This window comes from Atheta coriaria, unplaced genomic scaffold (assembly GCF_025399875.1).
Source record: "Atheta coriaria isolate IRGN ID8LTWV9N9 unplaced genomic scaffold, Caltech_Dcor_3.1 hic_scaffold_1_pilon, whole genome shotgun sequence".
NCBI lineage: Eukaryota > Metazoa > Arthropoda > Insecta > Coleoptera > Staphylinidae > Dalotia > Dalotia coriaria.
Window position 1 is genome coordinate 4,678,420 of NW_027045443.1, and position 23,590 is coordinate 4,702,009.

The 23,590-nt window shown below is 40.9% G+C and overlaps 3 protein-coding genes across 5 annotated transcripts in view; 1 reads left to right on the forward strand and 2 right to left on the reverse strand.

The window, feature by feature from the left end:
- Window positions 1-54: 54 nt before the first annotated feature.
- Window positions 55-4,229, reverse strand: LOC135797517 (beta-glucuronidase-like). 3 transcript variants are annotated; one of them, XM_065309922.1, is made up of 8 exons: window positions 3,848-4,229; window positions 2,385-2,659; window positions 2,147-2,329; window positions 1,919-2,085; window positions 1,094-1,756; window positions 707-962; window positions 335-650; window positions 55-279 (listed from the first exon to the last, which is right to left on the reverse strand). In XM_065309922.1, the coding sequence occupies exons 2-8, from the start codon at window positions 2,577-2,579 to the stop codon at window positions 98-100; spliced, it is 1,962 nt and encodes a 653-aa protein (XP_065165994.1). In that variant the 5' UTR covers window positions 2,580-2,659; window positions 3,848-4,229; the 3' UTR covers window positions 55-97. The 3 variants fall into 3 exon arrangements, with proteins under 3 accessions (XP_065165994.1, XP_065166009.1, XP_065166000.1); XM_065309937.1 differs by having other exon boundaries at window positions 707-935; window positions 3,848-4,213; XM_065309928.1 differs by lacking the exon at window positions 3,848-4,229 and adding an exon at window positions 3,680-3,828.
- Window positions 4,230-4,612: 383 nt separating this feature from the next.
- LOC135793997 (beta-glucuronidase-like) lies at window positions 4,613-7,866 on the reverse strand. The gene is made up of 7 exons (XM_065305128.1): window positions 7,396-7,866; window positions 7,058-7,234; window positions 6,151-6,986; window positions 5,863-6,091; window positions 5,632-5,808; window positions 5,432-5,570; window positions 4,613-4,849 (listed from the first exon to the last, which is right to left on the reverse strand). The coding sequence occupies exons 1-7, from the start codon at window positions 7,555-7,557 to the stop codon at window positions 4,659-4,661; spliced, it is 1,911 nt and encodes a 636-aa protein (XP_065161200.1). The 5' UTR covers window positions 7,558-7,866; the 3' UTR covers window positions 4,613-4,658.
- A 3,361-nt stretch (window positions 7,867-11,227) lies between these two features.
- The window catches only part of LOC135797536 (matrix metalloproteinase-2-like), a 32,475-nt gene continuing 20,112 nt past the window's right edge, over window positions 11,228-23,590 (forward strand). The window contains 1 exon segment of the mRNA XM_065309951.1: window positions 11,228-12,184. Within this exon segment, the coding sequence (XP_065166023.1) occupies window positions 12,065-12,184 (120 nt within the window). The 5' untranslated portion in view covers window positions 11,228-12,064.

A 23,590-nucleotide genomic window follows, 5' to 3' on the forward strand; every position in this document is an offset into this window, starting at 1 on the left:
CACCCACCTATTGCATTTCTACAGGAACATGGAAGACATTGATCGCCAGCAGCATAAAAACGTAATGTATATTACATAGTATTATAATTCTTGTTTCTTATAGCTCCTCATGATACTTTTGAACAGACGCGGTGTATAGATACAAGTCATTGGGTAATGTAGCATTGTACAACTCATTGGCAATAGCGAAATAACGACGACGTAAATGATATGCAGCCGCCTTTGGTTGGCGTTGACGCGTGAAAATACCCTTATTATTTCCTCCAACTCTTGTATACGCTGAAACATTTACCGAATTATTACAAAATCCGAGATATTTTGATGAATATCTTACTTTGCGCGGTTTTAAAATCAGCGAAGTTCCATACATACTCGCCTATGAACCATTCTTTGTCCCTGAGATGATCAAACGCTTCAAAGTGCTTGGAAAACAATGCAACCTGATATTCTTCGGTCCAAATATACGCCGGATATAAATGTAATCCAGCCAGTGTGTCCCCGCCATACTCCGACATCAACACCGGTTTGTTATACTTTTCATGCCACTGCGTCGCTTCTTTAATCACATTCAACGTGACCATGTCTAAATGTCCCGGGTTACTGTACCACGCATTGTAGCGATTAAAGCTGATGAAATCCATATGTTGTCCCTGATCAATTTAAACGCATAAAACATTGTTTTTTTATGATGTTTTTCAATACTTACTGATTGATCTTCACTAACACCTCGTGCTACCGCCAATGTGATAGGTCTCCTCGGGTCTAGTTTTCGTGTGTGATTCGCTACTTTACCAAAATATTCGCCCGCTGCTTTCGTTTGAGTGCGGGGTTCGTTGGCAATGGACCATGCAATCACACTGGGATGATTTTTGTCCCTTGCAATGAGCTGTGTGAGTGAACTTTTATGTTTTTCCAGTAATGTCGACGAAAACAAGCTGTAAAATGTATAATGAAAATCTGGTCTGAAAAAACAACAATTTATCAATCCAACGTGAAACAATATTTTTAAAATTGCACTACGGTTTCTATAAAATTCTAGCTCTAGTTCGTACCGTGCATTTTTCATATTCTAAATCTCACAGTTCTTACTTACTCTGTATCAACACTTGGACATTCATCTATTACCATAATCCCTGTCTCATCAGCCAGATCCATGATCTCTTCAGCGTAAGGATAATGGGATGTTCTGAATGTATTACCACCGACCCATTTAATCAAATTAAAATCTTTAATAATCACAGGAAAATCTAAACCTTTGCCACGGATGTCAGAATCTTCATGTTTTCCAAATCCGTGTAGGTACACCGGTTTACCATTCATGTATAAAGAGGTATTGCTCCAGGTGACTTCACGAATTCCCACCTTCAAGCGGTACACATCAACAATTTGATCATTATCGTCATTAAAAAGTTCCACTTCCATGGTGTACAAATATCCGGGTTCCGGATCCATCAAATAGGGCCACCATAATTTGGCGTTTGGAACTTTGAGCGTTCCTTCGTTGTTTGGCGTGCCTACTTCGGAGGCGACCGCCTGACCATCGCGATCATACAACGTCAATCGTACAGCATTGTTTACTCGACTGCTGACGTTATAGTACACCACACCAGTTTCACCATCCTGATCAATGACGGTGACCACGGAAACATCTTCGATGAACTGCTGTGGCGTTGTATACAGATGGACAGATCGATGAATACCGGCATAATTGAAGAAATCAAAGGTATATGTTTGGATGTATTTTTTTCCATTGTCCCTAAATTAAAACTTAATATAAATAAACGGTTTGATCTTCATCAGTCAACATTTTAATTGTTGTTCGGATGGGGTCGTCGGGTTTACTCCCGGAACCGTAGATTGTTGATGTCGAAAGGAATGCGCAGAATGTTTACGCATAATAAAGTGCAAAATCACTTACGTGTTGACTTCTTGAACATTGCCTTGGGGCACTGTGGTTGGCAGTAATGTGTTGTCACATGCGACGGTGACACGATTTTCTTGACCGTATAATAAATACTCGCCCAGTTCACTCTCAAACGGCAAATGACCCATTTCATGTACCAGCAATAACTCCCCATTAATCCACTGCAAGGAAATGAAGATTTATTTGTTTATTGCACTACCTGATGTGGAATTTATGACATACCACTTGCGCAGCATATGAAACCGATGAAAATCTTAGCCAAACTCGTTGGGAAGCCCATGATTTAGGCACGAAGAAAGTTCTGTCGTACCATACTACCCCTAAATGGTCACGAAGTTCTGCATCCTGTGTAATGTCATTGTAAGAAGAAGGTACCGGCATTAAAATTGAAGAAACTTGTTCGTTCTAAGGCAAACAATTCATTAGAAATGTTATTTTTAGACGCATAATTAAACATTACTCGGTTCAAATCGTGAGAGTACCATTGTTGATAGAAGCCGAGAGATTTATTTGCCGTTGGGGGAACCGCAAAGTTCCAAAGTCCGTCCAAGGTTCGCACTTCACGAGTTTCCGACTCACGGGGGTAGAGAATACAATCGATTTGGACAGCCGCGTGCGCCAGCACGAAGACGTATATCAGTGGTCCCATTAGCATATTTTATTGTTGACTTTAAATCGGTGCTGCAATCCGCTACTCCATTAACCCACCCGTTGGGATTGGTGATCGCCCGTTGGCTGCAATTTAAAGCAACGTGTTTTGAAGCAGTGTTATCACAACCTTCAGCAAATATCTTAAACTTGTTTATTCGGTATCGGAGTGCGGTCGCGATCAGTCGACAATAATAGTCGTTCGAAATTCGTATCGTATCGCGCCCTGTCGCCGTACCTTCGACAAACTGTGAACACTTTCAACATTCGTGTGTAGTGCCAGTGTGCCGGTGTATAAATCGGATAAACTGAAATTGGGACATCGGCATGCAGCGGGCGGGCGACGATCACGGAACGCGCCACGCTGCGGACCGACCTGATCCGTTTAGCGGTTTTTCTTTTGCTTTCCCGTCGGAGGGTGCCACGGCCTGGACGCGAAAGGTAAATGACATGCCTGGATGATTAGTGTTGTCGCTAGGTGAACATTCGGCGATTATTCAATCTATCATCCGATTATTGTTTTTGTTTACGCGCGTGTGTGTGCTATTGAGACATCGTGCATCATACGAGAATGCAAATTGGTTTTTAATATCAACAAATAACTAGTTTAGGTACGTATTTTTCGAATTAGTTTTTTGTGTGTGACAAACACAAAACTAGTTATACTTTGTTGTTATACATTTGTAAATATTTTAATGACAATTATTTATCGTAACTGTAAAAAGCATTCATAATAAGTTATTTCTATTCACCTTTTCGTGATGTTTATCGTGATTTATCTTTTCGATCAGATTGCCTGAATCGCTAGCGCAGCTCGCGCGCACGCTGGTTATCTGATGAAATGCGTAAAAATGCGTTGCCGTTCGAAATAATTTAAACAAAAAACCAGCATCGAACAAAGAAATAACCAACGCAACAACAAACGCCGCACAAAGGACACACACACGCATTGTTGATGCAATAATGTATTATCATATTTATTGCCTGTTAATTGTGCGTACGAGCGTTGCAACTTTCAAACGCAAAAATGTTAGTTTGAATTTTCAATATGAGTTTTCTTTTAATGCTGGTTTGGTTTTTTCTTACTTATTTTGTAAATGCTCTTACCTTTCGCGGCGTTTTCTTCACCGGCAGAAAATTTTCTCTTTTCGTTAATTTCTTTTTACTCGTGTGAAAACTACTTCCTGATGTGTTACACTTTTGAACACGCGCGAAAACGTTGTCAAACCGTCTTTGGGAGCGCGTGTCGCGCTAACGAGCGCTTAACTTACTTACCGCGGTTTTCGTGTGCGCTCAGCAAGGTCGGCGCGCGTCTGCACGTCGGGAAGAAGCGCTGGCCTAAACGATGCGATGTGTGCGGTGTCGATCCGATTTGGTTTCGCTAGGTAGTTAGGTAGCTGACACGGCTAACAACACTATTAGCACTGCGTCGGTTTGTCACCGTGTAGCCCCTTTTTATAGAACCAGGCTATCGGGTTAAAAGTTATGAGCGAAGCCACTAGCTGGAGAGCGCACTCCGGAGTCGTCGGCGCCGGCACACTCGCGGAGCGCTCCGTACTACCAAAACAAACGTCAAGCCGTGATTGCCTCATTTACGACTGTTTACTTTTTCTGCTCTATATCTGCATCTTTACTATCAGCCGCTGCATTCCGAAATTTCGATGGAAACCAGGACGCGGCGTAGTGATACGAGTGGTTTCTTGCATTCGAAAAAAAATCACTGCACATGACGACAAATATTGATTGCAGCAACGATTACTTTGTGATTCTTGATTATGTGATCACGAATGAAGTGGCACAGCGATAAACGGCACTCAATAAGGGTAAAAATATCCGTGTTATCGTCAAATTGAAAACAACTCTTTACATTCAACAACCTAGTGCAATGTGCAAAGTTACACCTACAATTACTTTAAATTAATCACTTTTAAAATGTTTGAGTTTAGTGAGTGGCCTCATAAATTTTAGGGAAAATTTTACAAATTGCGTACTTAAAGTAAAAAAATACTTAGATTACTCTCAGATAAAAATCCCATTAAATTATTAGTTGTTGCGTCTTTATTTATTTAATTTGCGGTAACAAAATTTATAGCTCATCAAACGAACGCGTTTGCATCGCGTCATCAATAACATATTCTTCGAGATCGGCCGGCAGCGGGGCGTTGTAGAGTTTGTGCGCAATATGAAAATATCTCTTGCGCAATAAGTGTGCGGCGGCTTTCGGTTGCCGCTGGCGCGTGAAGATGCCTTTCTTGTTCCCACCGACGCGTGTCGTCTCTGAAAATGAGGAATTATTAATAGGAAAATTTGCGAACAGATGTCAAGTACGCGTGTGCAATAAATTCAATGTGCAGCTAATAAAAATGTTAAATTGTTATTGCGGCTGTACACACAGCCCGTCGCGATTATTAGCCTGTGATGCACAAACATTGCTGAGACTCGAGCGGCCGCAAAAGATTTCGAGCCGTCGGCGGTCTTTTATAGCAATTAACACTGCACACATATTAGTTACAGTTGAAGTCATCATTATTTATACATTAGAAAAGTTGTAATTATTTATTAATCGAAGCCAAACGCGCTAATGTAACGTGAATGTGTGGTATATAAAATTAATAAGAGGTTCCTATTCAAGCCTCAAAATTTTAATTTGAATACTCTGCCGATATCATATGCATTCCAAACAAATTCCATATAAAATAAATTGCCTATAATTTTTTGGAGTCATTTTATGGCCAGAAAATAATGAAATTCTGCAAAATACGCGCTTTGATGTGTTTCCAAGAGCCATAATTGGAATTATTCATTTATTTGTTGTACTAATATTTAAATGTCAACTACGTATCGTAGTGCATTACTCACTCTGAGATGTTTTGAAGTCAGCAAAGTTCCAAATGAATTCACCAATGAACCAACCCTCGTTTCTTAACGTATCGAATGCCTTGAAATGCTTCGTTAAAACATCCACTTGATACTCCTCAGACCATATGTATGCAGGCGACTAAACACAAATATTAGTGATACAAACACTCGAAAGTTGACGAAAAAAAAAGTTGCCGTACAATGTGCAAACCCTCCATGGTGTCAGCTCCGTACTCCGACATCAACACCGGTTTGTTAAACTTCTCTCTCCACGCACGCGCTTCCTTCAGCAGCATATTCACGATCATGTCCAAGCGACCCTCGTTGCGGTACCAGGAATTATACCGATTGAAACTGACGATATCCAAGAACTGCGCCTGGAAGCACACCATTGCATACTGGTTTTGTTTGTTTTGTCAAGAGTATCTTACCAGCTTGTCTTCGTGAGACTCCCGGTTGAGACTGGCAGTGATGGGTCTTGATGCATCCTGCGCTTTGGCAAATTCCGAAACATTGCGCCAGTATGGTTCGCAATTGGCTTGTTGACTGCGGGGTTCATTGGCGATGGACCAGGCTACGACACTAGGGTGGTTTTTATCTCGTTGTACCAACTCCTTAATAGATATCTGGTGGTTCTTCATTAGTTCATCAGTTACATTTCTGAAAATAATTTTTAAAAAAACAGTAATTTTTTTTTTTTAATTCAAGTATATTCTTACTCAATATTGACAGCAGGACATTCATCAATGATCATTATTCCAAGTTCATCAGCCACCTGGATAATTTCTTCAGCGTAAGGGTAGTGCGATGTGCGGTATGCATTACCTCCGATCCATTTAATCAAATTATGGTCTTTTATTACTGTAGTGTAATCCAATCCGCGACCTCGCAGATCGGAATCTTCATGCCTACCGAACCCGGTCATGTACACTGGTTTTCCGTTCAGTTCAAAGGTTGAATTGGTCCACTTCAAGGTCCTTATACCCACTTTCATCCGGTATACATCAATCAACGACCCAGATGTATCATGCAATTCTATTTGCAGTGTATAGAGATATCCTGGAGTGGTGCCTTCCGGGTTCATTAAGTAAGGCCACCAGAGTTTTGCATTCGGTACTTTTATAGCACTATCTTCACCATCCACTGATGTTATGAAATTATCATCTGCATCATACAATTTTACACCGGTGACCAACCCGCTGCAAGTGTTACAGCGAATATGCACATTGCAATTGATGACTCCCATTGTTGAATTGATAATATCGGTAGTAATGGTCACATCGTCAATGGCGTTCTTCGGTGTTTTGTACAGATAAACAGGGCGATGAATACCGGCATAATTGAAGAAATCGAAAGTGTACACTTGTTCTGCTTTCTGACCATCATCAGTTTCGATCGTGGTAACATTTCCTTGTGGTATCGTCGTTGGATACAGCCTATTATCAACAATGACAGCTAGATCGTTTGCTTCGCCGTATTTAACAACGTCTGTGATTCTAGCTTTAAAGGGCAAATGGCCAATCTGATGCTCAACCACTAATACTCCATTAACGTACTGGAAATTAATCAAAATCACGCAGCGATTAGATGGGATGGTACTTATTGTAAATGATTGCGGGTACATACAACATGTGCGCGGTAATTTACAGAACCAAACCGCATCCAAACGTCTTGGTTCGCCCATGATTTGGGCACGTAAAAGTTCCGTTCGTATCGCACCTCGCCGACATGATCGCGCAGCTCGCCTTCGGTGACCACATCGTTGTAGCTTGCCGGAACCGGCATCAAACGCCCCTCGCTGTCCTGTAAATCGCGTTCGTAATTAATGATGGTGCCAAAGAAATGTAAATCAAACTCTTGTGGTGTATTGAATTATATGCTGGCCGATGATCTGTCTCTAGCCTAGTTCAAGCCGGTTTGTCAATGAGACGTGTTCGATAATTTTGCTTAAACTTTCAACCTACTTCACTGTCCGTGGTCTCGACGTAGAACCGCCACAGGCCATCCAGGCTGGTCATCTCGCGCGTCTCCGAATTCTGCGGGAAGAGTATCCCGAGCTCCTCGCCGTCCGCCCATGACGGTGTCGCCGCAATCAACAAGAACGCGAACACAATAAACAAAGTCATTTTCTTTACAGCACAACGACTTTACTTATAACTACTGCTTGACACGCTCAGCACTGGTCGGGCGATAAACTTTCGGCGGAAGTTTAATAATATTTTAATCGCACATTAACCGCTGCAATTGTTCCAACCGCTTTGTGCGACGAGAATGAATTGTTGTGAAGAGTCGAAGTACTTAAAGGTACCGGCAGAGCTCTTCTTTAATATCACTGTATATAATATGATAATCGAGTTTCAAGTGCACTCAAACATATTACTGATTGCGCGTTTTGCGCTGAGCACCAATGAATTTGTTTCCAATCACATTTAAAACGTGCTTTTCCGTGCATTGTAAAATTCCGCTGTGCACAATCGAAACGGTATTGTAAATATTATTTGTTTACTCAAGATAATTTTGCTTCTCCTTAGCGCAGTTATTGAACAACTCGTTTAGATTTCAAATTGTAGTTTAATGCTGCGCCTACAGCTCCGCAACTTAAAGCGCACGTGTTTCATTGAATGCATACAATCGCAACTAGTTGTTGAATATTTTCTAAAGTATTCTCGTTCGGCGTGCATTTGAAAAGCAGGAAAACAAGTAAATATAAACAATTGATAATCATACTTTTAAACATTGTTGCTATTGCTTTACCTTGGTGTGCCTAGCGTCAGTTATGAAACGTAATTTGTGAGCAAAGTTTACTTGATAAACGCATTCATTTTAAATATTTAATTCTCACGCGTTTGCTCAATGATAAAGATGGTTCGTGCTTGTAAAGATAGTGTAGGTTTTAGTTGATATCTATAGTATAATTATAACAACCATTATAATTGCATTAACATTTGCTTTTGTTTATAATGTAAAGTTTGATAAATCGCTAGATGCACGCGCGTTGCATTATTTTTCTTACATAATCATTGATAAATCGCCAACGCAAACGCGTGTAAAAACAGAAACACAACTGTATAAAAAACAAACTAAAATTATTAAAAACACAAGCGAATGACAGTCAAATTTAATTCCTGTCCCTGCAGGAGTTGTGGAAAATGTAAGGTGAGTTGGTATGAAAGATAATTAGAGCTGAGAATGAGAATTTGTGAGTTTTTTCTGAGTTTTTATTAAATAATTTTGAAAATTTGCATTCAAACGCAATAAAATTTTGATATTACGTTGATTGTTCAAATGTGTGAAGGATTTAGCAGTATTTCTCTGGATTAAATCCTAAATCCAGCACTTGTAATTCGCTCAAAATATGCACAAGCGCAAAAATGAATGAAAAAGAGAAGTCTGCTGCGAGCGAAAGAGCCAACACGTATTATAATATGCGAAGAACGGAAATCGACGCGCGCCGTGGGCGTGCAATATCCGGTCTTTTCAAAGCCATGCGCACGCTTAATGACACGAATGGTCAATGCACCTATTTTTCGTTTTAAGACTGTCCATTAAAAGATTACAATTACAATTTAACACTTAGTTACACACATATGCGTGGACTTGACATTTGCAAACAAATGCCGGCTGAAATAATGGGTCTGGATGATCGTCTGGATGAAACGCACGCCTCGCTCTACACTTTAATGGCCATTGTCTTTGCGAGGGCTGCGACGAAATTTAATAATAGTCACGAGCAAAAATAGAACATGATAACTTTAGTACTAATAAATTTTCGCCCAATTGATTGCTACAAATTTGTTTGTGGTCGGTTTTCAAGTAAGTAATACATTGATTGATTAATTAATGATTACTTGATTGATATAACCGAGATTTAGTTTATTGCTTCATGTGCCTACAGTGGTCGCGCAAATGCATCAGTGTGATTGAACTATTGAACGTGATTCAATTAAATTCACAATTCCACTCGACCTAGTTGTGTCGCGTCAACTTAAAACTACTAATAAGTCAGTTGAATTAACGTGTTTCATAGATTATTAGATTAAACATTTTTTTAGAGCAACATTTTTATTTTTGAAAATTTTTCTATAACGGCTACAATAAATTACACAATTACACACATTGATCACCGCATAATTAAATTAGTCATTTAGATATCATAGACGTATCAGAGTCGACGAAGAGTGTTGTGAGATATCGGCATGCAAAGTCGCGACAAGTGGCTGAAAGAATAAAGGATGCATGAATAAGATGCCAAAAGTGGCAAATGGCCAAAGTGGCGTCGAGCTCAATGGTGGCAAGTGGCAATTTATCAATTATCTCATTAACTACGATTACTATAGCGGGCTACTATAAAACTATAGTGATGGCCAAAGACCAAAGACTGAACTCTACAGTCTAGCGCGCCTTCGCCTTCGTAAACACGCACATAATGCGACGAATTAAGAGTTGAAATTGTTTATTTCATTATCACGTCCATTAAGTGTCGCCAATAACAAATCAACGATCAAATGCGCGTCACATTTGATGCGGGAAATTATTTCTAAATTAGGAAAGTTTATTCTCTACGGAGACACTTCTCATCACATTACAATACATGATTATCAATCGTTCTGCGCAATTGAATTGAATTCATTGTGTGATAAGCGCGAGAGTTATGTTGCTGGATTTTTACATTTATCTCGTTTAAAGAAATAACGAGCACACTAGACCAGCGCAGTGTTTTTCAGAAGCTGTAACTGTAATTGAGAGCAGTTATGATATTATTATATTTTTTCTCCAAACTACATAAAAACATTAAGGCAATGAATCACATTCATTTTGCCGACCAGTTTATTGCGTTTTTTCGGCGAACAAGTGGCGCCTAAATGTTGCATGCGTTTTTTGTTCTTCAGCTGAATGCTATAAATTTTATACAAACTCGTGATGATTCCAAGCTCAAACGGAAATCCGTTCGTTGGCAACGAAGATATTAATCATCTAACGATGTGTGGTTTTTTTTTTGAAAATGTATGCATAGCCACTGGTTAGCAATATTCGATGGCTTCCGAATATTGTAAACTAAAGGTGTCAGCGTGTCTACGCACTATGTGTTAATATTCTCATTCGTATTCTTTCGGATTCATTGTTCCATGCTAATTATTATTCGTACGCGTGTCGCGCAAAGGTCTGCATACAAAGTGGATTCTAAATTCAAACCGAGGGAAAAACTTTTTTATTTTGGGGTATTTCTGGATAACTAAATAGATATGTTTTTCTATTTTCACCTTAAAAGCGCCAGTTTTTCTACGGTTTTTAGATACAAAAAGTGGTACTTTATATACGGTCGGCCAAGTCGTGAGTAATATTCATTATCTACGGGACGGAGCTTGCACCTGCGCATTTGCCAACGGTTAGTTCCACGTGGAATTAACGTGGAGGTACAAAAAATAGCGTAAGCAGCACGTGACTAAACGTTGTTAAACACTCGATTGCTTAAACGCTCGTGAGTAAAGTCCCGGTTTAGCCACTTGATGCATAATATACTATTTACTAAACTTGTTTTCATTTTCAAATCAAAATCAAGTAGTTAATACATAATACGCGATAGTAAAATATATAAATAATGTAAATAATAACGTAAATAGCAATAATTCTTTGTACTTTGAGAATACTTCAAAAACTTCTTGCTGGGTAGAAATCGTACGCATGTATTTTGTTTTGATCCTCGCTGTAGCAGCCAGTCGGCGTCGGGCATTCGTATAAAATTGCCGTTCTTTGGAGTGGCGTACTCAGTTGCTGCAGTCGGGTGCTCGCAGTCGCACGGACTCGCTCGACAGAAAGACGCACACAACAGAGCGCGTGTTGTTCACGGCGCATCGGCGCACATAGACGGCCGCCGACTTGCAGGACGCCCCCGTCCCTCGTGCGCGTCCAGAAACTTTGCCGGCACGCCGAAATATCAACAAACATCTAAGCGTCTCGCGAAGTGTGCGCGCCGCCGATGTGCGATCAATTCAAAATTCCACCACGACCTAAACCGGTGGCCGCTGATCGATGTGAGCGGTAAACAAACACACGAATGCGTTTTAATAAAGAACACGTGCGCCGGAGGACGAAGCTGAAGAGTTAATGGTAACTAATGACGGCGTCGGACGCGCAGCAGCATGAGCAGCACAAAGAGTCGACACTGAGTATGTCAGCGGCAGCGAGGAGCGGCCGGCATTCATACAAATTCATAAACTAATGTGCGTGTGATCATCCAAAGGAAATTCAGGCGGGTTCCCAAACTTACGCATGCAAATCAGCGCATGAATCAGTTGGGGTTTTTGACTGCGGTCTACACAGGAAGACGGCAGAGTAAATTTTACCCAACGGGAGTAAAATTATATTCTGAATAAACAAATAACAAAACAGCGTCAAATGCTTATCAATCCGAGTTGCGCGCGCATGCTAGTTGGGACTATCTTCGACACCTGCAACACCTGGTTCAATCGGATTTAAATATAATTTTAATGATTAAACGAACGTGTTCAATAGTGCACTGCCAAAAGATATTTTAATATTCACTGCCGGAGTACGCGTATTTGCTTCCAATGAATTTACGGCGCTGTAAGTACCCAGTCGTCCTTACCTGAAGAAGCATTACGGGTACCAATAATGACAAGGACCAAAATGTGTTCAGCGACTAAAGTATTCCTGCTCACGCTCTTGTTTAGTGATATTTTACAAGTTGGAACGCCCGTGAGATTAAAAAGGGAATTTATTAACGAAGCTATGGTGAGTACAATCAATCGTTTGCTTCTATTAATTATGCTACAAGGTCCCAACGCCAATTGGAGAAACTGGGATAACCTGATGGCGCGCAGCGAAAAAAAATCTCGCCTGAATGGGCGATTGTAAATTGATCTTGAAAGAAACGAGACGTTCACGTTTACGTCGTGTCGAGCGCTTAACACAATCAAAATTGTTTATAAAACAAACGACAAAGGAACGACAAACATACGTCGCGTGTGAAAGCACTCACTTCGAAAATAAACAATACATAATTAAAGTATGCTAAAAGTAAGCTTCTTCGAACATTGTACAATAAAAATACACGCCAGGTTGGTGCCAAACGTGATATCAGCTATTTTAATATCGCGTATAAAAGGGTTTAACATTGTTTATCGCCCAGTATAACATGTTTCAAGTAACATATTGAAATCTCATTTTCTCACATGTTCCATTCTTGTTTGAGGTTTTTTTTTTCTATATTCATATGTGTTATGTACATAGTTTCGAAGTTGTTTTCGCCGGCACGACGACCCCACAACATGTTGGGCTTTGTTCTCGAGCGTTTGTCCTTTCTTAGAATGTGTGGTATCTGTGACAGAGATACGGCAAATTTATCTAGCGAGATATCGCTCGAAGATCTCTTGTTCACATCGAATTGAAGCGCAACTAATTGTTGCAATTGATGCGGTTAGATGGGATGCAAATTGCATTGCGCACATCCAATAAACGCGCACAATTCCGCGATTCCAATTGCAGCTAATGAGGAAACTGCGAATTAAAATCGGTCAAATTACCCAATACTGACGCAAATCGAACCCCGGCTGCGGCCCGACATCAAACCTGACCATCGGAAGCACGCTGCGGTTTCGCGTTACAGCCCGACCACCAATGATAATATTTCACAAACGATAAACTGTTTTGTTCGCCCGTTTCGGCAGCGCTGTGCATCACACTGCCGACGCGTTAATTCACGTAATTAGCTACAAAGGAAAGTAAATTAGAGCGAAAGTTCAATTTCGAAAAAATGGACCCCTATCGTCGCTGACGCTGGCCTTCCGGTTTTGATTACTACCACCCCTCTCCTTGCTGCATTATATGTATTTATCGAGCAAATACTGCGATCGACCCAACAGCTGCGCGGCTTTTTCATTTTTTTTTTCATTTGATTGTGTTGGTGCACGACTAGAAAACCCGAATACGCGGTGAAATTTCGTTTTAGTCACTTGCGCGTGCGGTCGTGCCCTGCTTAGTCACCCACAATCGGCGGCGATTTTTACGCATAAGCAATTTGCAATCAGCATATTAATAAGACGCTGGCGCTCAGGTATGCTGTTTGTTAACATCGTATAAGGCTTACATGGCGCGGCATGAAATAACTGTCGTTGTAATACAGCACGATGCAAATAAGAAAATTAGTGTGAGCACCACAACCACAAGAATATTACATCTAACCACCGATGAAGACGAACTGAAGAAGCAGGAAGCATATGTTAATCACATCAATTTCATGCATGTTGATATTCAATCTTGTTTTTATTGTAATTTTGAAAGAAATTGTATTGCACGCTGGAAGTTTGTGTTTTTTTGTTGAATGTTTGTGGTCATATTATTTCCCTGGCGCGAAGTCGAAAAACGTGCAAATAGTAACAGTCGAAAGCGTGCTGATAAATTCATGCTGGTATGGTGAGTTCACTTGACCCCGGAAGGGTTACCAAGCCCCAAAACAGACAAATCTATATTACACAACGAAAATAATTTGGGTGAATTTAGGGAAATTAAACTTATAAACACAATTTTTTTGTTATTAAAGTTAGAGTGTCGAATTTAAAATGTTGAACTTCTGGCAACCCTAGTCGCACGCCCCGTTGCACCGTTAAAGCGCTAATATAATATGTAATGTTGATGGAAATGTTGCAGTGTGGGTGTAGTGGTGGCGTAATATAAAACTAAATATCGATCCTGGCGCCAGGCGTGCATGCTTAGTCACCCTCTTCGTCGGCGGCGTCGCCCGCCCTCGGCGACTCTCACATCCTTCTCGCGCATGCAACCCAACGGTCACAAGTCGCAGCGGCCGTTGGGTTTCCCACATTGCGCTCCAGTCGGCCGTATTTATTTGCTTTATCTATATTTGTACTGATATTAAGAAGACGCACGAGACAACCCCAGCGTGGTACGGCCACAGCTGAAACTCCCAAGACTGAAATAACGGAAGGAAGCGTGAATAAAAGGTAGAGCGGTGTGAGGCGGCGGCGGGTGGAGAAAAAAAAAATAATAGAAGACACACTGGTGGGCTCGCGACTGTCTGACGCCTGGCCGCGGATTACGGCCGACGTGCCCGAAGGGTTTTATTACATGTAATGCTGAAAGGAACACGTCGCTTTATATGATTGCAGTCGGTTTGCGTTGTCTCTCGCCGCGGGAAAATGCAATAAACAGGACGTTGCATTTGTTTGTAAACTTTGAACTTTTTGCGGGGCTTTCTGGCCTGCTGCATGACTTTGAACCCGTTTTTCAATTAACATCTTCTGTTTATAATTTGCGCGCATGTGTCTGACGGCGAATCGGCAGGCAATTGGCTGCATGTGGAAAGTGAAGGTCCGCGCAATTATAATGTAAATAAACTTATTTACTTATTTACCTTGATCCCGGCGCACGCATGCATCTCGTCTAACGAATAAATATTCAAACAGTGCATCGGGTGCATCGCGCTGCACAGAGTCGGTGCATTCGCTGCGATCATTCGATTTTACTTGCGACTGCCGTACGCGAAAAAAGAAGAACGAAAGTTGTTAGCCGGCTCTGCAATTGGGCCCACATTGCGGCGTGGCACATTGCGACTTATAATTGGCGCAGTATGTTTACGTTTCAGGTCACTACAGTGGCGGATTACGGCCTAGGCGCACTAGGCGCGCGCCTAGGGCCCCGGCTGCCTGGGGGGCCCCGGCTGCCTGAGGGGCCCCTGGCACTTATATGTCCCATATAGACATAGTAATTCCACAAATACTTCATCAGTTGGTTTTGACCTCAGCCTTTATGAATAACGTATTGGTTTTCACTTGGCGCCCAAAACGGCATTTCACACGTGTCCGCAAAGCAACCGTCACGGATATATAGCTGACTTAAAACTTTTTATCTCCGATTTTATTTCTTTATGACAAACTGTTTAAAATAAAATTTTGATGTTTTCTGCCACGAATTTTTGTGACCTTTTCTTGAATATTGCATTAGAAAGTTGTACCTATAATGCGAGTAGTATATTGCCAATTTTTTTAAATTTCGAACATCTGTGGAGGAGATGAGTTGAGGAATATTCCATTGAGGTTGTAAAATAGCGGGTAACTCTCTTTTTTGGAATATTAATTATTCCGTCTTTCTATCATTTTTTACATTTGCGGAACACGTTGTACCAACGTTTATCCTCCTACAATTTTTATCTTGATTTTTGGGGTGGTAGTTGGATTAAAAAAAAAACAGAGTTCAAAAGAGTTCGATCAATTTGAGACGGCACTGTTAACAATTTTCTGGAACAAACTCCTACAGAGAATCGAAATTACCAGCAAATACTTACAGGAACCAAAGACAAATATTCTTAATAGTGTTAGTTTATTAAAATCATTCAACATTTTTATATTGTATGTGATGTATTAACATCAGAAATTACTCGAAGGGGCGATGTCTATATCAATGATCTTAACGATTTTAAAATTTTCTTTGATTTAAAATTAAGCCGTGTTGAGACTAATAATTGTGTAGAGCGATTATTGTCTAAGTATGAAAAAGATATTGAGTCAGAATATTTCACTGATGAGTTAACTCATTTTCTAAAATACATACAAGAAGAAAATATTAGAGATCCACATGAAATGTATGCAACATTAAGTAATGGTCTAAAATCAACTTTTCCAAATACAGTAGAGTCCGGTTATAATGACATCGAAGGGAATTGACAAACACGTCATAATAAGCGGACGTCATACAAAGCGTTTTGTGAAATGAAAACCCTTTTTTATGTAAATATGTACATATACATACATATTACCTAAATCAAAATCAAAATTGCACGTAATCAGCACATTATAACACATACAAGTGTATTTTTTACTGCAAGTAATCTGTAATTTTTGTCTGCTTTTGTTTTTTCATTTAATTAATTTTCTTGTGATTTTCGAAGCCTCTTCGGTTTCTAAACATTTGAATTGAACGATTGCTTAATACGGTTCTTGTTTTTTTTTTAAAGCATTGAGATTGTCGAATGACCCACGCCAAATTCGGATTAATGGAAAATACGGATTAAGTCGTGGTCAAGGTGCTGCTGCCCGAATGCTTATATTTATTATTTAAGCATTTGGTCTTTCCGATAGTAAATACATAAAAGTAATTTGACAATCATAAAAGAAATGTAGCAATAAATATAAAAAGTTCGCCACGTGTCGAACGTCGTCGGGTATCAACGAACATTACCGGAGGTGTAAAGAATCATGTTGGTCATTATAACCGGACATAATCTATTAAAAATGGGTCATAATAAGCGACATGTCACTGTAAGCGAAGTCATTATATCCGACTTTTTTATACAGAATTTTATATGAAAACCAAACTTGGTAGTGTAGTTACGTCATAATAACCGGTTGGTCAATATAAGCGGAGTCATAATAAACGGATTCTACTGTATACACACAATACTGCAAATTTTTTTTACCTTGCCCGTTTCTAATGCAAGTGGAGAAAGGACATTTTCAGTTTTAAAACGAGTCAAAAACTATCTGCGCAATAGTCTTTCACAAGAGCACTTAAATGACTTCGCATTAATGTTTATAGAAAATGATATTTTTAAAAAACTAGAGTACGACAAAATTATTGAAATCTTTGCCCAAGAGAAGGCAAGAAAAGTAAATTTGTAATTTGTATTTAAATACGATTACCGTTTTTGAGCACACGTACTATGAACTCGAGAACCAAGATAGCATTGAAAACGATAATCCCATCGCGGATAGCATGGCAGAAAATTTTACCTGTGATATTTCAATCGGTTCTGAAAACAATTAACGCACAACACCTGGTCCGTCGCGAAGAGCGAATCGGAAGATAATCCATTAAATTTTGGAATAGTGCGTGTGGATTAGGCCTGCTGGGGATACCACGATAAAAAAAAAACGCGCCACGTACTCTACCTCATGGTGGTGAGGAAATGAGTTTTTGGCACAAACGAATGTTGAAGTAGACTTTGCGGCGCCCGTACGCTAAAACTATTAATTTTACTGGGCTAATAACCGTTTTTGAAAATTTTCGGATTTAGGGGCCCCAAACTTGATTTGCGCCTAGGGCCCCACTGGAGCATAATCCGCCACTGGGTCACTAACTTCATTAATAGCATCGTCTACCCTACGTATGTACATATTGGCAGCTGAATCTAATTGCAATTCGCATATTGATCGTCTAACACAAACGCGCACGTCTTACGTCCATCCCGAGCACGTACGCGCCGAGAAATTCAAATAATGTGCACACGTTGGCGGAAAAAAACTTGGTCTCCGTGATGATTTCGTCCAATTTCATATCGCGGCTGCGGTCGTCGCACGGCATAAAAGTTACATTACATTTAGAAGCGATAAAAACGCGCGCTGCTTCTTTCGCAGCGGCCCGAGGTGCGCATAAAAACGTCGTAAAAACGCAAACGCGTTTCACACAAAGTGTGCAATGCGCTACAAGTTGAAATAATTGTTAATGCGCCAATACCGTGCGCCCGCTACACTTAGCAATCGTAATCGTAATTGATTTCAATTGGCAATTATGTGTTCATTCACTTTTGAAGTTCTCCTGCGCTCACACGAAACCACGATGCGTTGTCATGCACGACAGCTAGACAAGAGTTATCAGGAACAAAACAGCTCATATTTCAAACATCTATCTCATACCTGTGCAAACAGCACATCTAGATCATCATAACTTAACTGATTGGGAAAATTCCAGCGTTGTGTGTTATTTCTGTGCACTTATGTTCGAATGTCGTCCGATAAAGATATATAGGAAGTTAAGTCCACAAAGCCGCTCCTTGAAAGTGAATAAAGCAATCGAAATCGCACGATAATAACGCTCACCTTAAGTAGGTGTATTTAATAATTCAACTTGGCTTAACATTACACTCCAGAAGACGTTGGTATATATTGATCAGATTGCTTGACTGGTTGATTGAACCATTTGTCATCGATCTGCAATGCGAAAAAAAGCATCAGGCGGAAAGTAGCTTTATTCAGGTGGACAAATCGACGAAGCAATCTTGCGGACGGCGTAAACAACCCATCGCATTAGAGTCGAAGCTATTAAATGCCCGAAGAAATAATGTGATACAAGGGTATTGCGTGCGGATAATTGACCGGCTTGTTTTCGCCGTTCTGCAGCCGGGAACTGTCGCAAAAACGAGCAAATAAAATATAATAAATGATACTTGCCATCTTGCTTGATACGCTCTTGACATGATGTACTAAATTCGCAACCAACAACATTTTTCTGCCTCTGCCGCAGAAAAAGTTCTATTGAATTATTTCGAATGCGCAAAAACGGGCGAGCAGAACGTGTGTGTTCTTTGAGTGGTTGGTTTTCTTTGCATTTGCGAGCAAACAATTTGACGTGACTGTCGTCCGCGCGCGCTGCTCCTGTATGCAGATGTCTTACACTGCAATTTTGATCGAAGGAATAATCGAACTGCGCGCTCGATTGCATACGGTAATAGCGAGCGCTTCTTGTTCGTGTGGTGGAAAATTGCAGACTTGTAGGTTTGGCGGATACCTAAGGGCTCGCAACAAACACGAAAAAAGAAAGAAAAAACCTGCCGACAATGCGAAACCGCCGCACGACGCACAAGAAGCGCATGAAGCCTTGGCACAGTAAGACAGAAAGACGGTAACGCTAAGTGAAACAATAATGCAGTAATGCATTAAAGCAGTGACGCGGCCACAGCGGCCGATCGAATATGGTAAAGCCCACTCGACCAACTCGACCGGTCCGTTTTTCTGGCCGGGCCGGACTCTTTTACTGTTGTATGTGCAATGTGCATGGTGCGAATGCGCCATGTGCACTCGTTTATTGCGAATATTGCAAGCGCATCACAACGCGAGCTTCTGAAAAAGCTCAACAGGAGCACAGAAAAATATTAATATTACGCGAAAAAACGTGAATCGAAAATTGAAAAGAAATTCGAAGCCGATTGGCACTTAGATTTTTATTTTCACACAGAATCGAGACACGTTGCTATGACAACCGTAGACTAACAACAGTCTTTGCGTGGTTGTTGAGTTGTTGAATTTACCCAGCGTGCATAATAATATTGCTTATTACGCGAGGTAAAAATGCTTCTATGCTCCCGACAAGTTTTTTCCATGATTTATATTCAGTACAATTAATATTTCTCAATGGAAAGCAGATAAAGAAAGAAATTCACAATCATGACATGCAATTAAACAAGCAATTAATCAATTAATCCACGGCTGTAATAAAGATTGCGCGGAATGAACAATAAAACACTGCTGTGCAAAGTAGCAACCGCATCGTTTGTCTTTCTTTTTTGTTTTCGTTAACTTATCAGCGCAAAATCCTCCCGTCTTGCGCGAGTCACATCATGCGTCTCTGCCAGCAAACAACGCGCCTAGAAAAGAAGCGAGCGCTTTGTAATTTATCAAAAGCCCATTAATATTAATCGACCTATGCGAGTGACTGACTGCACATCAGCCCGCAACAATCTTACATCATATGCATACATTTTTCCTCTCATACAATGTGTCTTCTGCCAGCCCAATTAGAAATGAAAAACGCGCCAGCTGAAGTCGTTCGCAGTAATCATCTCGCCGGCTATCAGCATTAAAACCTAGTTATCATTATGTGCGTGTCTCGTTTCGCGAGCGTCAAAACGCGACGCGTAAATAGCTCCGGAGATAAATAGCGACTAGATAAAGCGCGTGCTCACGCTGTAACGACAATGAACTTTTACACTTATATGTTGTATTTACATTCACCATTCACATATTTTCAGTTACATACTGATTGGCGATAACCTTTTCCTTCTTTGGTGCTGCGATTTTTTCGAGCGTAATCGAAACGGATTTAATGTTGTGGATATAAAAAGGGAGATCACTTTGCACATCCCGCGCTATTTGTTTTATAAAAATATAAAAACTCAAAAATACGTTACGAGTTTGTTATATATTATCACTATAGGCGATTTCATTCATGTTGCTGTTATTATTAGGCACTTTTATTTGATAACGCAGCGTAATATTTTATTTTCGTGCTTTTACTACCCTCGCTCGTAAAACTCGTAAAACGTATGCTGGATTTTTGGTCTAGTCTAGTCTAGTAGGTTTCTGTTGCTTCTGTCTTCATAAGTTCCGTCTTATCTCCGCGCTCCAGCCGCACGAAACAAAGCCATTCATTCATATTCAGTGGGTCTTTGTACTTTTTGTGTTCGAGGCAATTCATTGCTTCCTCTTTCTTTTGTCGTCGCTTGGTTATCACGCGACCATGTGTCAGTTCCGGCTTTACGCTGATCCCCACCGCAGCGCAGCAACGCATCTATTCACTTTCCTATGTAAATAAATATGTCAAAAAAGAGTTTCGGTTGTTTTCGGCCCCGAGACTTGAAGCTGGCGAGAATTGATAGTCTACGCGCATAATTTCCACGCGAAATTATCTGCACGCAGAGCCTCCGAGTTGATTAATGATTAGGAAGCGCGCGAATCATTTGTTTTGCGCTCGAGGCCTAATCACTAATCACGGACTGCAGACGTGAACTGTATGATCTTGCTTCGTGTTTGCAAGATACAATGCAATACATGCTTTATGCGCACGATGTAAGGTAGTCCGGCATTATCTGGTCGTGCCGCGCGTGGAAGTCGACCCTTTCAGATAATGCGATTACAAATTATGGCGCAGTAAAACCGAATCGGAAAAGGTTACGGATTGCACGTACAGGAAGCGCGCGCTTTGTCTCTGCGCGCCTTTCTATCGCTAATCGTACATGGCGTAACTGTCATTGATTCAATCGCTAGTTCGATATCGAACTAATAAAAGCTGATTTATCACGGAAATATCAAGGACACGCGCGGGATACCGTCATATCAAACAAGAAAAAAACCAAACAATCACATCATACACGTGCCGCGTGTTATATCACATCGGCGCTCAAATATAGTTCTTTGAGCCGCGCCGCGCAGATAAGACTTTGAAATTGTCGACATGAACAACATCAAAATCATCGCCTGGTTAATCACCCAATCGAGTGCGGCTGATGAGCGCCGAGTGAAGTGGAACACGCTTATTATTTATTAATATTAATGACCAGCCGTACGTGATTTCCCGTGTAAATACTTACTGATTCGATCTTAGCGTGTGGTAGCTGATGAGTAAAAACTAACAGTGACCGAAAATTGACGTATGATTCATCATCCTCTTCAAATGCTTATTTAATTCAGAGCTGACCACACTAGCACTGCATCATTCGTATGCGAGACGGGGAAAAACTATGAACCGCAAATTTCAACGGGAGAAAATAAAAATTGACGCATGCTTTAATTGTGGAGCGGCGCGAATTAAATCCGGTTGCAGTTGCGTAAGCAATCGGCGTGCAAAAAAAGGTGACTAAACGTGCATTCTAACTGTTCATCCTCTCACATTCGCACGGCGGACGCGCCTCGAAGTGTCAGGTTTTACAGCCGAAAATCACCGCTTTTTCCTGCGGTCATCCACGAATATAAATGCATAATGCAACATGCGAGATTTCCTTATGTCGGCAGTTGGGTCACCGGTTGGAATTCGCGACAAATATTCCATTTCCTGGCTTGCGCATGCAAGATTTATCACGTTATCACGAAAATATGCCACTATTACACCCATCCATTATGCATGATGCGCGCCTGCAGTGCGTCGTAAAGAGGCGCGCGATGATTTTCATTCGCATGTATGCCACGAGTGCGTTACGACGCAAAGTGACATCGACAATAAACGCAATCGCATCAAACATTTTCATAATAACGGTACCTATCGTTAAACACCGTGCGTATAAAATACGTGTTGCTTTGTTTCTTCAGCTGGCGCGAATTGAAAAGGACGCGTATTGCGTTACACGCGTTTTACGCCCCAAGGGCTTCAACTTTATTTTATTCCGATTGAATTGAAATCAGCAGGAGGCAAGTGAATGGCTCCTAAAGATGCATAGAGGATTTGCTGTAATGTAATTGTTGTTTTATTACGACAAGCGCGAATAAAACGTTGAGTGTGCTTTCGAAAATTAAATTCTTGTGATATTTCGTCATTTCCTGCTGGCGCAGACCTGCAGTGGGATGCTGCAAGCGTAAAACTAAGAGTTTCGGAAGTTCCGCCTCGTCTAGTCGTTCATTTTTCCCCCTTTTTTTGTTAATGTTGTAAACTTTAGACGCAAATATTTAGTAGACTTTTCCGGGAATACATCAAACGCGCAAATTTGTATGCAGTTGCAAATGCAGCGAAGCATCCATCCAGAGGAGTGAGGAATTAATGAAAAGTGAAATGCCGTCTGCGTTTATATTTAGATTCTATTTCCTTTAATTTATTTAAAGTTCACATTTATACAAACACTATTTATCTCGGAATTTTAATAACCCGAGCGAAATTAAACAATGTTACTTTGGGTACAAGTAAATGCATCGCCCAAGGTGCGCATACATCACTCCAGTTGGTCCCCGGCGTGCCGCTGGAGTTCATATAAAATATCTAAATCTAGATCTGTCCGTCGAGGAGTGGCCGGGGCTTAGAATTAGAGCCGGGCGCGATGTAAACGAACGAAAACGTGCTGTGACGCGCGTCGAAGAAAAACAACGTCTTGGTGGAGCAATCTTCGCCGAAAATAGCCGCCGACGCAGGGCAATGCCGTAATGCGTCCAGAACGTCGAGAGTCTGCAACGTGTCAGCGTCACTTGCCGCCAATAGGGAAACACTTATTTATATCAGAGGCGTTAAGGGCAACGCAACTGCGTGAAAAATTAAGGGCAAGGGCACAAGACACAGGATTTCCAGTCGGTCTTGCGTTAGGTTCGCGACAAACAAGTGCGCGCGCGCTGCTAAAAATACACGCATCGAGAGTTGAAATAACTATCAAAGTGCCAATAAAACGTTCGCCGGTTGCTTTCATTAATTAGACGGACGGTATAATTGCGTATCAAGGACGACAGCGCGTCATTCATCATTCGCGCCCCGTTCCTGCGTTTCGCAATAGTTTATGTGCGTTTCACACGCACTCGTAATCGATGCCGGCCTGTGTGTTGTTACATTTATAAAACGCAAAAAATACTCGATGTAGAACTTTGGTAAATGTTGTTTTGCTGTTTATTTGTTGTTTCCCCGCTTGTACGCTGTCAATCAAGGTGCATAATTAGTCACACT

Bases quoted from the DNA above. Each gene is read 5' to 3' on its own strand.
- LOC135797517 (XM_065309922.1), bottom strand. From the start codon at position 2,579: ATGCTAATGGGACCACTGATATACGTCTTCGTGCTGGCGCACGCGGCT. The intron at 1,757-1,918 runs GTAAGTGATTTT...GTTTTAATTTAG, and splicing joins AATGTTCAAGAAGTCAACAC to GGACAATGGAAAAAAATACA. The intron at 280-334 runs GTAAGATATTCA...TAAATGTTTCAG, and splicing joins TGATTTTAAAACCGCGCAAA to CGTATACAAGAGTTGGAGGA.
- LOC135793997 (XM_065305128.1), bottom strand. From the start codon at position 7,557: ATGACTTTGTTTATTGTGTTCGCGTTCTTGTTGATTGCGGCGACACCG. The intron at 6,092-6,150 runs GTAAGAATATAC...AATTATTTTCAG, and splicing joins TGTCCTGCTGTCAATATTGA to AAATGTAACTGATGAACTAA. The intron at 4,850-5,431 runs GTGAGTAATGCA...CCTCATTTTCAG, and splicing joins TGACTTCAAAACATCTCAGA to AGACGACACGCGTCGGTGGG.